The sequence below is a fragment of the Ranitomeya variabilis genome, chromosome 4 (genome assembly GCF_051348905.1).
Source record: "Ranitomeya variabilis isolate aRanVar5 chromosome 4, aRanVar5.hap1, whole genome shotgun sequence".
Classification (NCBI taxonomy): Eukaryota; Metazoa; Chordata; class Amphibia; order Anura; family Dendrobatidae; genus Ranitomeya; species Ranitomeya variabilis.
In genome coordinates, this window is record NC_135235.1 from 393979717 (window position 1) to 393998213 (window position 18497).

The 18497-nt window shown below is 48.4% G+C and overlaps 1 protein-coding gene across 1 annotated transcript in view; it reads right to left on the reverse strand.

Annotated features, from left to right (window-relative positions):
• LOC143764874 (uncharacterized) overlaps nucleotides 1-18452 on the reverse strand; it is a 44275-nt gene extending 25823 nt beyond the window's left edge. The window contains exons 1-2 of the mRNA XM_077250933.1: nucleotides 18383-18452; nucleotides 9569-9702 (exon numbers count right to left, since the gene is read on the reverse strand). Of these exons, the coding sequence (XP_077107048.1) occupies nucleotides 9569-9646 (78 nt within the window). The 5' untranslated portion in view covers nucleotides 9647-9702; nucleotides 18383-18452. The remainder of the gene's footprint in view (nucleotides 1-9568; nucleotides 9703-18382) is intronic.
• Nucleotides 18453-18497: the final 45 nt, after the last annotated feature.

Genomic DNA, 18497 nt, shown 5'->3' on the forward strand with positions numbered 1-18497 from the left:
AGAATGTTATGGTGGGTTTTCCCATTCCCACAGGTCTGAATGATACCATGTCCCTGGCTATTCAAATTGACCGGCGGTTGCGGGAGCGCAAAACCGCAAATTCCCTCATGTTGTTGTCTGAACAGACACCTGATGTGATGCAATGTGATAGAAAAACCGCAAATTCCCTCATGGTGTTGTCTGAACGGACACCTGATTTGATGCAATGTGATAGAATCCTGACTAGAAATGAGAGGAAAATTCATAGACGCCGGAATGGCTTGTGCTACTACTGTGGTGATTCTACACATGTTATCTCAGCATGCTCTAAACGTATATCTAAGGTTGTTAGTCCTGTCACCGTTGGTAATTTGCATCCTAAGTTTATTCTGTCTGTAACTTTGATTTGCTCACTGTCATCTTATCCTGTCATGGCGTTTGTAGATTCAGGTGCTGCCCTGAGTCTTATGGATATCTCATTTGCTAAGCGCTGTGGTTTTATTCTTGAACCATTAGAAAATCCTATCCCTCTTAGGGGTATTGATGCTACGCCATTGGCAGAAAATAAGCCGCAGTATTGGACACAGGTTACCATGTGCATGACTCCTGAACACCGCGAGGTGATACGTTTTCTCGTTCTACATAAAATGCATGATTTGGTTGTTTTGGGGCTGCCATGGTTACAGACCCATAATCCAGTCCTTGACTGGAAGGCTATGTCAGTGTCTAGTTGGGGCTGTCGTGGTATTCATGAGGATTCCCTGCCTGTGTCTATTGCTTCTTCTACGCCTTCGGAAGTTCCGGAGTACTTGTCTGATTATCAGGATGTCTTTAGCGAGTCCAGGTCCAGTGCATTGCCTCCTCATAGGGAATGTGACTGTGCAATAGATTTGATTCCAGGCAGTAAATTTCCTAAGGGAAGACTGTTTAATCTGTCGATACCTGAACATACCGCTATGCGTTCATATATCAAGGAGTCTCTGGAGAAAGGACACATCCGTCCGTCTTCTTCCCCTCTTGGTGCGGGATTCTTTTTTGTGGCTAAAAAGGACGGATCTTTGAGGCCTTGTATTGACTATCGGCTTTTAAATAAGATCACTGTCAAATTTCAGTATCCTTTGCCGCTGTTGTCTGACTTGTTTGCCCGGATTAAAGGTGCCAAGTGGTTTACCAAGATAGACCTTCGTGGTGCGCACAACCTTGTGCGCATTAAGGGGATGAATGGAAAACCGCATTCAATACGCCCGAAGGTCATTTTGAGTACTTGGTGATGCCTTTTGGGCTCTCTAATGCCCCTTCAGTTTTTCAGTCCTTTATGCATGACATTTTCCGGAACTATCTGGATAAATTTCTGATCGTTTATCTGGATGATATTCTGTTTTTTTCTGATAATTGGGACTCGCATGTGGAGCAGGTCAGGATGGTCTTTAAAATTTTGCGTGAAAATTCTTTGTTTGTCAAGGGCTCAAAGTGTCTTTTTGGTGTACAGAAGGTTCCCTTTTTGGGGTTCATTTTTTCCCCTTCTGCTGTGGAGATGGACCCAGTCAAGGTCCGAGCTATTCTTGATTGGACTCAGCCCTCGTCAGTTAAGAGTCTTCAGAAGTTCTTGGGTTTCGCTAACTTCTACCGTCGTTTTATCGCTAACTTTTCTAGCATTGTGAAACCTTTGACGGATATGACCAAGAAGGGCTCCGATGTGGTTAATTGGGCTCCTGCTGCCGTGGAGGCTTTCCAGGAGTTGAAACGTCGGTTTACTTCGGCGCCTGTTTTGTGCCAGCCTGATGTCTCGCTTCCCTTTCAAGTTGAGGTGGATGCTTCAGAGATTGGAGCAGGGGCCGTTTTGTCGCAGAGAGGCCCTGGTTGCTCTGTTATGAGACCTTGCGCCTTTTTCTCTAGGAAGTTTTCGCCTGCGGAGCGAAATTATGATGTGGGCAATCGGGAGTTGTTGGCCATGAAATGGGCATTTGAGGAGTGGCGTCATTGGCTCGAGGGTGCTAAGCATCGTGTGGTGGTCTTGACTGATCACAAAAATCTGATGTATCTCGAGTCTGCTAAACGCCTGAATCCTAGACAGGCCCGCTGGTCATTGTTTTTCTCCCGTTTTGACTTTGTTGTCTCGTATTTACCAGGTTCAAAGAATGTGAAGGCCGATGCTCTTTCCAGGAGCTTTGTGCCTGATGCTCCTGGAGTCGCTGAACCTGTTGGTATTCTTAAGGATGGTATTATCTTGTCAGCTATTTCTCCAGATCTGCGACGTGTGTTGCAGAGATTTCAGGCTGATAGGCCTGATTCTTGTCCACCTGACAGACTGTTTGTGCCTGATAAGTGGACCAGCAGAGTCATTTCCGAGGTTCATTCCTCGGTGTTGGCAGGTCACCCAGGAATTTTTGGCACCAGAGATCTGGTGGCCAGATCCTTTTGGTGGCCTTCCTTGTCTAGGGATGTACGGTCATTTGTACAGTCCTGTGGGACTTGTGCTCGAGCTAAGCCTTGCTGTTCTCGTGCCAGCGGGTTGCTCTTGCCCTTGCCAGTCCCTAAGAGACCTTGGACACATATCTCCATGGATTTCATTTCTGATCTTCCGGTGTCTCAGGGCATGTCTGTTATCTGGGTGATATGTGATCGCTTCTCCAAGATGGTCCATTTGGTTCCTTTGCCTAAGCTGCCTTCCTCTTCCGATCTGGTTCCTGTGTTTTTCCAGAACGTGGTTCGTTTGCACGGCATCCCTGAGAATATTGTGTCAGACAGAGGATCCCAGTTAGTTTCCAGATTCTGGCGATCCTTTTGTAGTAGGATGGGCATTGACTTGTCGTTTTCATCTGCTTTCCATCCTCAGACTAATGGACAGACGGAGCGAACTAATCAGACTTTGGAGGCTTATTTGAGGTGTTTTGTCTCTGCTGATCAGGACGATTGGGTGACCTTCTTGCCGTTAGCTGAGTTTGCCCTTAATAATCGGGCTAGTTCCGCCACCTTGGTTTCGCCGTTTTTCTGCAACTCTGGTTTCCACCCTCGTTTTTCTTCGGGTCATGTGGAACCTTCTGACTGCCCTGGGGTGGATTCTGTGGTGGATAGGTTGCAGCGGATCTGGAATCTTGTGGTGGACAACTTGAAGTTGTCACAGGAGAGGGCTCAGCGCTTTGCCAACTGCCGCCGCGGTGTGGGTCCCCGACTACGTGTTGGGGATTTGGTGTGGCTTTCTTCCCGCTTTGTTCCTATGAAGGTTTCCTCTCCCAAGTTTAAACCTCGTTTTATTGGTCCTTACAAGATATTGGAAATTCTTAATCCTGTATCCTTTCGCCTGGATCTTCCTGTGTCGTTTGCTATCCACAACGTGTTTCATAGGTCCTTGTTGCGGCGGTACGTTGTGCCTGTGGTTCCTTCTGCTGAGCCTCCTGCTCCGGTGTTGGTTGAGGGCGAGTTGGAGTACGTGGTGGAGAAGATCTTGGATTCTCGTCTCTCCAGGCGGAGGCTTCAGTACCTGGTCAAGTGGAAGGGCTATGGTCAGGAAGATAATTCCTGGGTGGTCGCCTCTGATGTTCATGCGGCCGATTTAGTTCGTGCCTTTCACGCCGCTCATCCTGATCGCCCTGGTGGTCGTGGTGAGGGTTCGGTGACCCCTCACTAAGGGGGGGGTACTGTTGTGATTTTGCTTTTTGCTCCCTCTAGTGGTCATTAGTGATTTGACTCTGGAGCGTCTGTCTTTTCCTATATCCTCACCTGGGCCGTTAGTTCAGGGGCGTTGCTATATAAGCTCCCTGGACCTTCAGTTCAATGCCTGGCATCGTTGAAATCAGAGCTAATCTGTTGTGCTCTTGTCCTCTGATCCTGGTTCCTGTTTTTCAAGCTAAGTCTGCTTCTTTGCTTTTTGCTTTTGTTTTGTTTGGTATTTTTGTCCAGCTTGTTCCTATCTGTATCCTGACCTTTGCTGGAAGCTCTAGGGGGCTGGTGTTCTCCCCCCGGACCGTTAGACGGTTCGGGGGTTCTTGAATCTCCAGCGTGGATTTTTATAGGGTTTTTGTTGACCAGATAAGTTATCTTGCTATATTCTGCTATTAGTAAGCTGGCCTCTCTTTGCTGAAACCTGGTTCATTTCTGTGTTTGTCATTTCCTCTTACCTCACCGTTATTATTTGTGGGGGGCTTGTATCTTGCTTTGGGGTCCCTTTCTCTGGAGGCAAGAGAGGTCTTTGTTTTCTTCTCCTAGGGGTAGTTAGATTCTCCGGCTGGCGCGAGTCATCTAGCGATCTCCGTAGGCATGATCCCCGGCTACTTCTAGTGTTGGCGTTAGGATTAGCTATTTGGTCAACCCAGTTACCACAGCCCTATGAGCTGGATTTTTGTATCTTGCAGACTTACACGTTCCTCTGAGACCCTGTCCACTGGGGTCATAACAGTACACCCAATAATCAGCCGTGTTGAGAATGTGGGCGATGCGGCGGTCGTTTCTCAGGCACTGCAGCATGAAATCAACCATGTGCTGCAGACTGCCAACTGGCCAAGAAACGCTGTCCCCTGCTTGAGGCGTCATCTCTGCCTGCTCTGCATCACCCCACCCTCACTCTACATACTGACTACTGGAGCATTGTGTAACTCCCTCCTCCGGACAGATGTCTTCCTCCTCCATTGACTCCTCCTCACAAAGTGTCCCCTGCCTAGGCCTTTGTGAGGAACCACGTTGCACATACTGTCCAGAAGCAGATGGCGTTTGTGACTCTTCATCCTCCACCTCTTCCACAACCTCATCCCTTAGTGCTTGCAGTGTTTTTTCAAGCAGGCAGATAAGGGGGACAGTCATGCTGACTAGTGCATCATCTGCACTCACCATCTGCGTGGAATCATCGAAGGCACGCAAAAACGTGGCAGATGTCCTTCATAGAGGCCCACTCAGTGGTGGTGAAGTGTGAACGGTGCGCAATGCGACTTGTTTGCGCCTGATGCAGCTGGTACTCCATTACTGCTGCCTGCTGCTCACACAACCGCTCCAACATATGTAACGTTGAATTCCACCTGGTTGGTAGGTCACATATGATGCGATGTTCCGGAAGGCGGAATCGGCGCTGGAGATCTGCAATACGCGATCTTGCCATACTGGAACACCGCAAGTGAGCGCACTCTAGGCAGACCTTGTGCAGCAGTGCATCAAGATCCGGATAGTCCCTCAAAAACCTCTGCACAACCAAGTTGAGCACATGTGCCAGACATGGGATATGAGTGAGGTTGCCTAGGCCCAGAGCTGCCACCAGATTTCGGCCGTTGTCACACACTACCATGCATGGTTGGAGATTCGCTGGCACAAACCACACGTCGCTCTCCTGCTTGGTGGCATTCCGGAGCTCCTGCGCTGTGTGGCTTCGATTCCCCAAAGAAATTATTTTCAATACGGCCTGTTGACGTTTGGCCACGGCTGTGCTCATATTGGTCGTAACAGGTAAGCGTGTGTAGGTAGACTGTAACGGCTCCTGCAGCGGTGATTCTGAGGAACTGGAGTATGAGGAGGAGTCAATGTGTACAGACTGGATTCCTGCAATCCTTGGAGTTGGCAGAACACGTACAGCGCCACTCTCAAGATCTGTCCCCGGCTCCACAACATTTACCCAATGGGCAGTGAGGGAAAGGTATCGTCCCTGTCCATGGTGACTGGTCCACGCATCGGTGGTGAGGTGGACCTTGCTACTGACAGCGTTTAGTAGCGCACGTTTAATTTTTCCCTCCACATGCTTGTGTAGGGCAGGGACGGCTTGCCTGCTGAAATAAAAGCGGCTGGGCACGTTGTATTGTGGGACTGCCAATGCCACGAAGTTACGGAAGGTGTCAGTCTCCACCAGCCTGAATGATAGCATTTCAAGGGACAGTAGTTTTGCAATGCCAGCATTCAGAGCCTGTGCTCGGGGGTGGTTTGCCGAGTATGGGCGCCTTTTCTCCCATGCCTGTGCTACCGATGGCTGTAGACTGGCCTGGGAGTGTGAGGATGACAGGGTACGTGGTGCTGTGGGTGGAATTACACTGTGTCTCTGTCCAACAGTGCCAGAGGTTCTTCCATGGCGATCCTGTGAGGAAGCCGAACTGTCATGAATCCCAATGGCTAGGGATAGCACAGGACAAGCAAAGTACAAATATATTACGGACGAGCTCTAGGGTGATGGAACCTGGGCTGACCGCTGCCCTACGCCTGACAAACGCAACTAGAGATAGCCAGGGAGCGTGCCTACGTTGGTTCTAGACGCCACGCACCAGCCTAAGAGCTAACTAGCACTGCAGAGAAAATAAAGACCTCACTTGCCTCCAGCGGAATGAACCCCAAAAGATATAGTTGCCCCCCACATGTATTGACGGTGAAATAAGAGGAAGGCACACACATAGAGATGATATATATAGTTTTAGCAAATTGAGGCCCGCTGTAAACTAGAAAGCAGAACTATACAAAAGGGGACTGAGCGGTCAGCAAAAAACCCTAATCAAAAAAACCATCCTGAGATTACAAGAACCCATGTGCCAACTCATGGCACATGGGGAGAACCTCAGTCCACTAGAGCTACCAGCTAGCATAGAGACATAATAAGCAAGCTGGACAAAAAAACCAAACAACTGAAAATCAGCACTTAGCTTATCCTGAAAGATCTGGGAGCAGGTAGGCAGGAACCAAACAGAGCACATCTGAATACATTGATAGCCGGCAAGGGAAATGACAGAAAGGCCAGGTAAAATAGGAAACACCCAGCCACTGATGGACAGGTGGAAACCCAAGGCCGCAACCCACCAAAGTCACCCAGTACCAGCAGTAACCACCAGAGGGAGCCCACAAACAGAATCCACAACACCGAACCAGCTGTGTGTGAGCTGGAGGAAGAGGTTACAACACGAGCTGAAGAGGTGGTAGGTGCCGCTGTAGGTTGGCCTAGGTCTTCATTGTGTTTTTGTAACTCCACCACATGCTTGGTCCGCACATGTTTCCACATATTTGTGGTATTGAGGTTGCTGACACTTTTCCCTCTTTTGACTTTTCTGATTACACAGCTTGCATTTGACAAAGCAAATGTCATCTGCAACTGTGTCAAAAAAGGACCAGGCACTGCAAGTCTTGGGAGCGCCCGTTTTGGCTTTTGGAAGAGGCATGCTCCTAATGGGTGCCGAAGTGGAGGCTGCAGGCAACGCAGTCTTCCCCCTCCCTCTCCCTCCTTTTTGGGCCATTCGGGAAATCTCTTCCTCAGAGCTGCTCCCACCACTTTCCTGTACCTCACGCCATGATGGGTCAAGGACCTCATCATCTACACTACCCTTTTCCAACAACTGCTTTTCCTGGGCAGTCTCGGCAGCACAGTACGCACCAGAAAGTGGCACCTGAGTCTCATCATCTGATGCGTACTGAGGTATGCTGACCGTAGGCACTAGCCCACCCGCCTCTTTGGATTCTTGGAGACAAAGCTGTTGCGCATCACTGCATACTGCCTCTTCTCCAGTTTCTCGAATGCTGCTTGACTGGCCCCCTCTTTCCAAGCCAAGAGATTCAGAGAACAGAAGTAGAGATGGCTCCTTTCCTGGGCTCTCTGACTGCCTGGGCAATTTGGCAGGTGGTGAAGAGACAGATGGGTGCTCTTCAGTGCTCTGTGCCTGAGAGGATGTGGCACTAATTGAAGTCCAATGCGTTAGCTGCCATCCATCCGACAACGGCTTCAATTTGTTTGTCCCGCAGCAGTGGGGTACGGCGAGCTCCTACAAAGCTGCGCATGAAGGACTGTTCCCTGCTAAAACTGGGGGATGATGATGAGTCAGCGGTGCCCGCAGCAGGCACAGAATCCCCACGTCCTCTCCCTGCAGAAACTCCACGCCCACGACCACATGCCTTACTCCCTGCCTTCTTCATCTTGTTAGACTGATAAAGATAGGCAGAAAAGTACTAAGGGCTTAGTGTGCTTATTCCTGAACAGCTGCTAACAGGTATAACAAACACTAATTTTATAAAGTGTGGACTAGACTTTAATATGAGCTAATGTGGAATGTGGCCTACACAACTGTAAAGTGGAGTGTTTGGTGAACTTTATTAACTTTTTGTTTTTTTCACAAAAAGACACTGGATGTGCCCAAAGATGTAAAACCGATCATATCACAAACGTTTTGAAGCGATTACAATGCAGGAAGGTAACCTACAATGCAATAGATGAGGCTCCAAAAAACAGGCTAATACTAATCTGGCTGGGGCTGCAGGGCACAAGGCTGCAGAAAGGCTCCTCTATGTACTCCTATATAGTGTTTTTCCGCAATCTAGCAGGATATGGATGGAAACCCACTAATAGGATAAGTCTGGAAAAATGTGCAGCAGGCAGCACTAATTGAAAAAAGGACAAAGGAACAGTATGAGGCAGTGACGCACGCTGAGCTGACTACAACCAGCTGTGGCTGCAGAACAGACTACAGCGTGAGCTGCACTCACACAGAGACCTTGCAGACAGCCGTGAACAGCGCTGCAAGGCCAAAAAAGATCCTCTATGTACTCCTATATAGTGTTTTTCCACAATCTAGCAGGATATGGATGGAAACCCACTAATAGACCCACTAATAGGATAAATCAGAAAAAATGTGCAGCAGGCAGCACGAATTGAAAAAAGGACAATGGAACAGTATGAGGCTGTGACGCACTCTGAACTGACTACAACCAGCTGTGGCTGCTGAACAGGCTACAGCGTGAGCTACACTCACACAGAGACCTTGCAGACAGCCGTGAACAGCGCTGCAAGGCAAAAACAAGATTCTCACACAGTGGTTGCTAAATTAGCCTGGGTAAAGCACAATGAAGCAAATCGCTATCTCAAACTATCCCTCAGTCAGAGCAGCAGCGTCCTGTCCCTAACTGAATTCACAGCAGAGTGAACCCAAAATGGCGGCGGCTTTTATAGTGCATCATGACATCATTTCAGCAGCCAATCAAAGTCATGCCCTTACTTACATGCAGAACAGGATGTGCCCACACTTCTTAGGATTCCTCATTGGCTGAATTAAATCAAACTGGCTCATTGTACTATGGGAACTTCCGATTCCGGTATTCGATATACTGAAAGTATCGGAACTAGGTATCGGAATTCCGATACCGCGATTATCGGCCGATACCCGATATTTGCAGTATCGGAATGCTCAACACTACTCTTGAGGTTTTCCCGGTTTTTTAGATATTTATTTTAATTATTTTCAATAAATAATGTAAGTTTTAACTATTCACATATATCTATAGATTTGGCTATGTCCAGGCAGCTTATATATACTTTGGTTGATTACTCAGAAACCTGACAGATTGTTAATGTGTTGTAGCAGGTAGGAGCTCATGAGCTGAAAGAGAAGTGCCTGTGCACAAACAGACCGGAAGTAAGGAGATGGTAGAACCGTAAGTTGCTCATGAGAAAACTTGAGAATACCCCTTTTAAGGGAAGACTTAGCCAAACTGTGAGAATAATGGTTTTGTGGACATGGAACACAGAAATCTAGTAACACAGATAAGAACCATATGACTAGAACGTCCCACCAAACAAGGGATCATTCTTCCCCATTACTATAGATAGGAATATAGATGTTATTGGAACATTTCCAGCACCCCTCACCTCTCCGGTCAGCAAGTAGATGATCTCCAATGTGAGGTTTAATATTTGCTCAGTTATGCGATTTCTGTTCTTGTCCATTGTCAATAAATCTGATCAGAATTCAAAAGAAGACATACGTGGAGATGAACAATGTCCTACACAACAAACAAAAGAAATATCTAATGAGTACATATTATTTATTATAATTAGAATAAAAGCATTACCCTCTTCCCGCCATGGCCAATTTTCATTTTTGCACTAGTTTTTTCTTCCTTTCTTTCAAGAGCCATAACTTTTTAATTTTTCCACCAACATAGCGGTATAAAGACTTGTTTGTTCCTGCCAAGTTCTAGATATGAAGTGCACCATTCATTTTAAAAAATGGAAAATAAATTCCAAGTGCCGTTACCGTCAATTGCTGACAAAATAAGCAATTTTCCCATTATTTTTTTAATGAGTATTGACCTGATACCAATCTTGTATATTTTTTTTTAATTTAAGTGGTTAAAAATAAGTCAGAAATTTGGCTTCTTTCACCATTTTCTGGGACCCGTAGCTATTTATTTTGACATCTATAAAGCTGTGTGAGAACTTGTTTTTTGACAACAGGCGTTGTTTTTCTTCACACCATTTACAATGTCCTGATAACTTTTTATTGCATCCTTGGAGGAAGTGCGACAGCTTAAAAATGGCTAACATTCTGATTTTTTTTGGTTTTATGGTGTTCATTGTACACAATAAATAATTTATTTTCACAGAATGGACTTTTTGCAGCTGTGGCAATAAAAATGTTTATCTTTTTAATTTCCTTATTTTTTAAAGAAGGAAAAGCGGGTGATTTGAGTTTTCATTTATTTTTACTGTTTAAAGGGAATCTGTCAGCAGGCTTTTGCTATGTAATCTGAAAACTGCATGATCTAGGGCAAGAGAGCCTGATTCCAGGGATGTGCCACTTATTTGGCTGTGTGCTGTAGTTCCAATACAATGTGTTATATCAGCAGGAGATTATCACTGTCTGACTAGGTCTCGTGCAGAGCAGTTAAGCTGATCTGTGTAACCACATTACTATCACTGATTGGCAGCTTTCTGACAATGGCAGCTTCCTGTGTACAATCAGTGGTGTAGGTCAACATTTTGAACACTGTTACATCTACAACAGAAGAAACAGGGATTCTATCAAATCTGCACCAAGCAGCCCAGTAAGTGACATAACACAGGCTCTCTTGCCTCTAAATCATGCATGTTCTCGGATTAGATAGCAAAAACCTGCTGACAGATTCCCTTAAATTTTCCTTTTTTTTTTTTTTTAGTTCCCCATAGGGGACCCTTGTGATCATCAGGTGCATCTTAATCCTGCACGCCTTCATGTGTACAACTTCAGTATTAATAAATCAAGTCTGTTTTACCTAGTGTAAATGCCTCTGTTCTCCTGAATTTGGTGTTAAATCTTTTGTTTTTGTGCTGCTTCATTAGTGAGCTATAACCTGAAATCTATGAGCAGCACGGTGGCTCAGTGGTTAGCACTGCAGCGCTGGGGTCCTGGGTTGAACTGAAGTGCCTTTCCTCCCTGTAGATGGGCTTTCAATGCGGCAGACGCACAGCTATAAACCTGCAGATTAACCTCATATCTGCAGGTTAATATCATATTTGACATAAGTTTCCTTTAGGAAGGTGAAATCCAACAAATTTGGTAGCCCTATATGTCGAGACAGGGTCTGATTTATTTTTGTTTATTTAGTTACCGACACATTGTATACACTAATATTTGGAAAACTTACGCCACCATTTCACTTTGGTTGCTGTAAGGTATGAAAAGCTATTTTGGGATGGCTCCCGTCCATGTAAATCAATGCTCTAAAAAGTTAATTTTCATTCCTTTGTCTAAGGTGAATGGATTCTGAAAACCTTAAATTTGCCTTGCATACAATAGAGAAATGTTGCCAGCTGTCTAATATGGATGACAGGGAGACCCTTGGCACCATCCAATCTCCATGTAAAGAGATCGATGCAGAGCTGAGCCTGCTCCATTCAATGTGTGTGCTGGCTCCAGAGCTGAGCCTGCTCCATTCAGTACGTGTTCCCGCTCCAGAGCTGAGCCTGCTCCATTCAGTGCGTGTGCCGCTCTAGAGCTGAGCCTGCTCCATTCAGTGTTTGTGCCAGTTCCAGAGCTGAGCCTGCTCCATTCAGTGCCTGTGCCGGTTCCAGAGCTGAGCCTGCTCCATTCAGTGCGTGTGTCGGCTCCAGAGCAGAGCCTGCTCCATTCAGTGCGTGTTCCCGCTCCAGAGCTGAGTCTGCTCCATTCAGTGCGTGTTCCCGCTCCAGAGCTGAGCCTGCTCCATTCAGTGCGTGTGCCGGTTCCAGAGCTGAGCCTGCTCCATTCAGTGCGTGTGCCGGTTCCAGAGCAGAGCCTGCTCCATTCAGTGCGTGTGCCGGCTCCAGAGCTGAGCCTGCTCCATTCAATGCGTGTTCCCGCTCCAGAGCTGAGCCTGCTCCATTCAATGTGTGTGCCGGCTCCAGAACTGAGCCTGCTCCATTCAGTGTGTGTGCTGGCTCCAGAGCTGAGCCTGCCCCATTCAATGCGTGTGGCGGCTCCAGAACTGAGCCTGCTCCATTCAGTGCGTGTGCTGGCTCCACAGCTGAGCCTGCTCCATTCAGTGCATGTGCCGGCTCCAGAACTAAGCCTGCTCCATTCAGTGTGTGCGCCAGCTCCAGAGCAGAGCCTGCTCCATTCAGTGTGTGTGCCGGCACCAGAGCAGAGCCTGCCCCATTCAGTGTGTGTGCCGGCTCCAGAACTGAGCCTGCTCCATTCAGTGCGTATGTCGGCTCCACAGCTGAGCCTGCTCCATTCAGTGTGTGTGTCGGCACCAGAGCAGAGCCTGCCGCATTCATAGTGTGTGCCGGCTCCAGAACTGAGCCTGCTCCATTCAGTGCGTGTCGGCTCCACAGCTGAGCCTGCTCCATTCAATGCGTGTGCCAGCTCCAGAACTGAGCCTGCTCCATTCAGTGTGTGTGCCGGCACCAGAGCAGAGCCTGCCCCATTCAGTGTGTGTGCTGGCTCCACAGCTGAGCCTGCTCCATTCAGTGCATGTGCCGGCTCCAGAACTGAGCCTGCTCCATTCAGTGTGTGCGCCAGCTCCAGAGCAGAGCCTGCTCCATTCAGTGTGTGTGCCGGCACCAGAGCAGAGCCTGCCCCATTCAGTGTGTGTGCCGGCTCCAGAACTGAGCTTGCTCCATTCAATGCATGTGTCGGCTCCAGAACTGAGCCTGCTCCATTTAGTGTGTGCCGGCACCAGAGCAGAGCCTGCCCCATTCAGTGCGTGTGTCGGCTCCACAGCTGAGCCTGCTCCATTCAATGTGTGTGCCGGCTCCAGAACTGAGCCTGCTCCTTTCAGTGCATGTGCCGGCTCCAGAGCAGAGCCTGCCCCATTCAGTACATGCGTCGGCTCCACAGCTGAGCCTGCTCCATTCAGTGTGTGCGCCGGCTCCAGAGCAAAGCCTGCTCCATTCAGTGCGTGTGCCGGTTCCAGAGCTGAGCCTGCTCCATTCAGTGTGTGTGCCGGGCTCCAGAGCTGAGCCTGCTCCATTCAATGCGTGTTCCCGCTCCAGAGCTGAGCCTGCTCCATTCAATGTGTGTGCCGGCTCCAGAACTGAGCCTGCTCCATTCAGTGTGTGTCGGCTCCACAGCTGAGCCTGCTCCATTCAATGCGTGTGCCAGCTCCAGAACTGAGTCTGCTCCATTCAGTGTGTGTGCCGGCACCAGAACAGAGCCTGCCCCATTCAGTATGTGTGCTGGCTCCACAGCTGAGCCTGCTCCATTCAGTGCATGTGCCGGCTCCAGAACTGAGCCTGCTCCATTCAGTGTGTGCGCCAGCTCCAGTGCAGAGCCTGCTCCATTCAGTGTGTGTGCCGGCACCAGAGCAGAGCCTGCCCCATTCAGTGTATGTGCCGGCTCCAGAACTGAGCCTGCTCCATTCAGTGCGTATGTCGGCTCCACAGCTGAGCCTGCTCCATTCAATGCGTGTGCCGGCTCCAGAACTGAGCCTGCTCCATTCAGTGCGTGCCGGCACCAGAGCAGAGCCTGTCCCATTCAGTGCGTGTGTCGGCTCCACAGCTGAGCCTGCTCCATTCAATGTGTGTGCCGGCTCCAGAACTGAGCCTGCTCCTTTCAGTGCGTGTGCCGGCTCCAGAGCAGAGCCTGCCCCATTCAGTACATGTGTCGGCTCCAGAGCAGAGCCTGCTCCATTCAGTGCGTGTTCCCGCTCCAGAGCTGAGTCTGCTCCATTCAGTGCGTGTTCCCGCTCCAGAGCTGAGCCTGCTCCATTCAGTGCATGTGCCGGTTCCAGAGCTGAGCCTGCTCCATTCAGTGCGTGTGCCGGCTCCAGAGCTGAGCCTGCTCCATTCAATGTGTGTTCCCGCTCCAGAGCTGAGCCTGCTCCATTCAGTCTGTGTGCCGGCTCCAGAACTGAGCCTGCTCCATTCAGTGCGTATGTCGGCTCCACAGCTGAGCCTGCTCCATTAAATGCGTGTGCCGGCTCCAGAACTGAGCCTGCTCCATTCAGTGTGCTGGCTCCAGAGCTGAGCCTGCCCCATTCAATGCGTGTGCCGGCTCCACAACTGAGCCTGCTCCATTCAGTGTGTGTGCCGGCACCAGAGCAGAGCCTGCCGCATTCAGAGTGTGTGCCGGCTCCAGAACTGAGCCTGCTCCATTCAGTGCGTGTGTCGGCTCCAGAGCAGAGCCTGCTCCATTCAGTGCGTGTTCCCGCTCCAGAGCTGAGTCTGCTCCATTCAGTGCGTGTTCCCGCTCCAGAGCTGAGCCTGCTCCATTCAGTGCATGTGCCGGTTCCAGAGCTGAGCCTGCTCCATTCAGTGCGTGTGCCGGCTCCAGAGCTGAGCCTGCTCCATTCAATGCGTGTTCCCGCTCCAGAGCTGAGCCTGCTCCATTCAGTGTGTGTGCCGGCTCCAGAACTGAGCCTGCTCCATTCAGTGCGTATGTCGGCTCCACAGCTGAGCCTGCTCCATTAAATGCGTGTGCCGGCTCCAGAACTGAGCCTGCTCCATTCAGTGTGCTGGCTCCAGAGCTGAGCCTGCCCCATTCAATGCGTGTGCCGGCTCCACAACTGAGCCTGCTCCATTCAGTGTGTGTGTCGGCACCAGAGCAGAGCCTGCCGCATTCAGAGTGTGTGCCGGCTCCAGAACTGAGCCTGCTCCATTCAGTGCGTGTGTCGGCTCCAGAGCAGAGCCTGCTCCATTCAGTGCGTGTTCCCGCTCCAGAGCTGAGTCTGCTCCATTCAGTGCGTGTTCCCGCTCCAGAGCTGAGCCTGCTCCATTCAGTGCATGTGCCGGTTCCAGAGCTGAGCCTGCTCCATTCAGTGCGTGTGCCGGCTCCAGAGCTGAGCCTGCTCCATTCAATGCGTGTTCCCGCTCCAGAGCTGAGCCTGCTCCATTCAGTGTGTGTGCCGGCTCCAGAACTGAGCCTGCTCCATTCAGTGCGTATGTCGGCTCCACAGCTGAGCCTGCTCCATTAAATGCGTGTGCCGGCTCCAGAACTGAGCCTGCTCCATTCAGTGTGCTGGCTCCAGAGCTGAGCCTGCCCCATTCAATGCGTGTGCCGGCTCCACAACTGAGCCTGCTCCATTCAGTGTGTGTGCCGGCACCAGAGCAGAGCCTGCCGCATTCAGAGTGTGTGCCGGCTCCAGAACTGAGCCTGCTCCATTCAGTGCGTGTCGGCTCCACAGCTGAGCCTGCTCCATTCAATGCGTGTGCCAGCTCCAGAACTGAGCCTGCTCCATTCAGTGTGTGTGCCGGCACCAGAGCAGAGCCTGCCCCATTCAGTGCGTGTGTCGGCTCCACAGCTGAGCCTGCTCCATTCAATGTGTGCCGGCTCCAGAACTGAGCCTGCTCCTTTCAGTGCGTGTGTCGGCTCCAGAGCAGAGCCTGCCCCATTCAGTACATGTGTCGGCTCCACAGCTGAGCCTGCTCCATTCAGTGTGTGCGCCGGCTCCAGAGCAAAGCCTGCTCCATTCAGTGCATGTGTCGGATGGTATACTGATCTTTTTCAGCATCAGGTTCTTAATGACATTAGGGCCATCTCCAATACCTCCCTAATAATATGAATATCTCTTCCCAAGAATTACTGGCAATAAATTGATTGATTATATATCAACTTGACCTATAAAACCAGCAGAGTGCATATCGAAAGCCTACATCAGACAATAATCACTATCATCCTGCTCACACTATAAGGCACTGCCTTTAGATTACACAGATTAATAGTACAGATGAAAGTTTTAGTGCTCAAACTGAAGACCTAAAAGACTGAACAAAATGAAATGAGATCATGTTGTGTTTGTGGTATTTAGTTCTCGTAGATGTTACTGTCCACTGTGTAAAAGAATAACATGCGATCTATTAGGGCAGGCGTAGGAATGGGATGCTACAGATTTCTACATTTCCAGGAGGCACGTTCCGGCCATCAGAGATAAACATACTTTACTCTTAGGAAAAGAAGCGCGATGGATAATGGATTTCTGAAATGTTATGAATGTCTGTTAATGTTTGTTCTAAATGACGTCACATGAATCATTTGTGATCCACTTCCCAATATGTGTCCAATGACACAGAACAAACATTAAAAGTCATTCATAACATTTCAGAGATCCACTGCTCATTACAGGAATACATTTATTTTTATTTATTTATTGTACTCACTTGTATAGTGCCATTAATTCCACAGCACTATATTCTATATTCTTAAATTCGAACAGTTATTTACAAATATTTGAATTTAGATTTTTTTTTCCATAATATTACTAATGTGCGTATATGTATGTATATATATATATATATATATATATATATATATATATATATATATATATATATATATATATATATATATATATATATATATATATATATATACAGTATATATATACACTCACCGGCCACTTTATTAGGTACACCTGTCCAACTTCTTGTTAACACTTAATTTCTAATCAGCCAATCACATGGCGGCAACTCAGTGCATTAAGGCATGTAGACATGGTCAAGACAATCTCCTGCAGTTCAAACCGAGCATCAGTATGGGGAAGAAAGGTGATTTGAGTGCCTTTGAACGTGGCATGGTTGTTGGTGCCAGAAGGGCTGGTCTGAGTATTTCAGAAACTGCTGATCTACTGGGATTTTCACGCACAACCATCTCTAGGGTTTACAGAGAATGGTCCGAAAAAGAAAAAAAATCCAGTGAGCGGCAGTTCTGTGGGCGGAAATGCCTTGTTGATGCCAGAGGTCAGAGGAGAATGGGCAGACTGGTTCGAGCTGATAGAAAGGCAACAGTGACTCAAATCGCCACCCGTTACAACCAAGGTAGGCCTAAGAGCATCTCTGAACGCACAGTGCGTCGAACTTTGAGACAGATGGGCTACAGCAGCAGAAGACCACACCGGGTACCACTCCTTTCAGCTAAGAACAGGAAACTGAGGCTACAATTTGTACAAGCTCATCGAAATTGGACAGTAGAAGATTGGAAAAACGTTGCTTGGTCTGATGAGTCTCGATTTCTGCTGCGACATTCGGATGGTAGGGTCAGAATTTGGCGTAAACAACATGAAAGCATGGATCCATCCTGCCTTGTATGGAGCATCTTTGGGATGTGCAGCCGACAAATCTGCGGCAACTGTGTGATGCCATCATGTCAATATGGACCAAAATCTCTGAGGAATGCTTCCAGCACCTTGTTGAATCTATGCCACGAAGAATTGAGGCAGTTCTGAAGGCAAAAGGGGGTCCAACCCGTTACTAGCATGGTGTACCTAATAAAGTGGCCGGTGAGTGTATATATATATATATATATATATTACATTTTTTTTAAAGTTTTAAACAATAATTGTCCGAATTAAAAAAGCACTCCCGAAACACCTGCAAACTTTGTACAACCTTGTTGACTTAAAAATAAATTCTCGCTATCAGAATACAGGAAAAAGTTAGGGTTTTTTTTAAGCAATAAAACCTACAGATGCGAATATTGTAAAAATAAAACTCAAAAAAGGCAATATCAGAATTGATATTGGGGGAACCTTTCCATCCCCCCATCTAACCCCCTACTCCCCGTGTTCCCAGCACATTCAGTATAACGAACATACAGAATAGACCCTCCATGCAGCCGTCTTCAGATATATAAAACCCAGAACTGAAGGACCCGCCTTGTTCCCACCACAGCCAGTCCTACTGCAGCTTTTACGTATTATTTTTTGTGAAATACATGTAATTAGAGATTAGAGAGATCATTCTGGCAGTGGAACCCATTAGAGGTCTTGCATTGTTTGCCTTCTATGGCCTCATTGCTGACTGCAGCGGGAGCGAACGGAGTCTCCATCAGCCAGCTCGCCATGGCGGGGAGTTTCTAACGCTTTCAGCTCTTTTTTAGCTCCTCTCAGGTGATTCATGACCACAGACGGCCTCAGTGTTGAATGTGCAGGAAACCAAGAGCCTGTGAAAGCCAAAGGTGCAAAATCTGGGATGAACCCCAATGAAAGAGATCATTTTAGCCCCAAATACATGTATGTAAGTAATAACCCAGATAGTCACCAAGGGGGATAGTCCCTTTAAGCTTCCATGGAAAAACTGAAAGCTGATCGCACAGTTTGGTCGGCATCGGTAACAAGGCTCGGTTTTGCTGTAGGTTTATTGAATCTTACAAGAACAGGGATGTGTTTTCGATCGACAGCTATTGTATGCGGATCTATCTGTCACTGATGACGTATGGCCAGGAACCACGGTCGCAGCCGACAAATTAATCACAAGCAGCGCTGCACACAAAGTGACGATCTCACAGACCTGCAGCTGTGTCTGTCTACGCCGGGCTCTTCATCAGCTCGCTGGCCGGAAGTCATTAACCGGAAAGGCAGAGCTTGCGTTCCACACTCACTTCCTGCTTTTGCGTCTCAAGCCT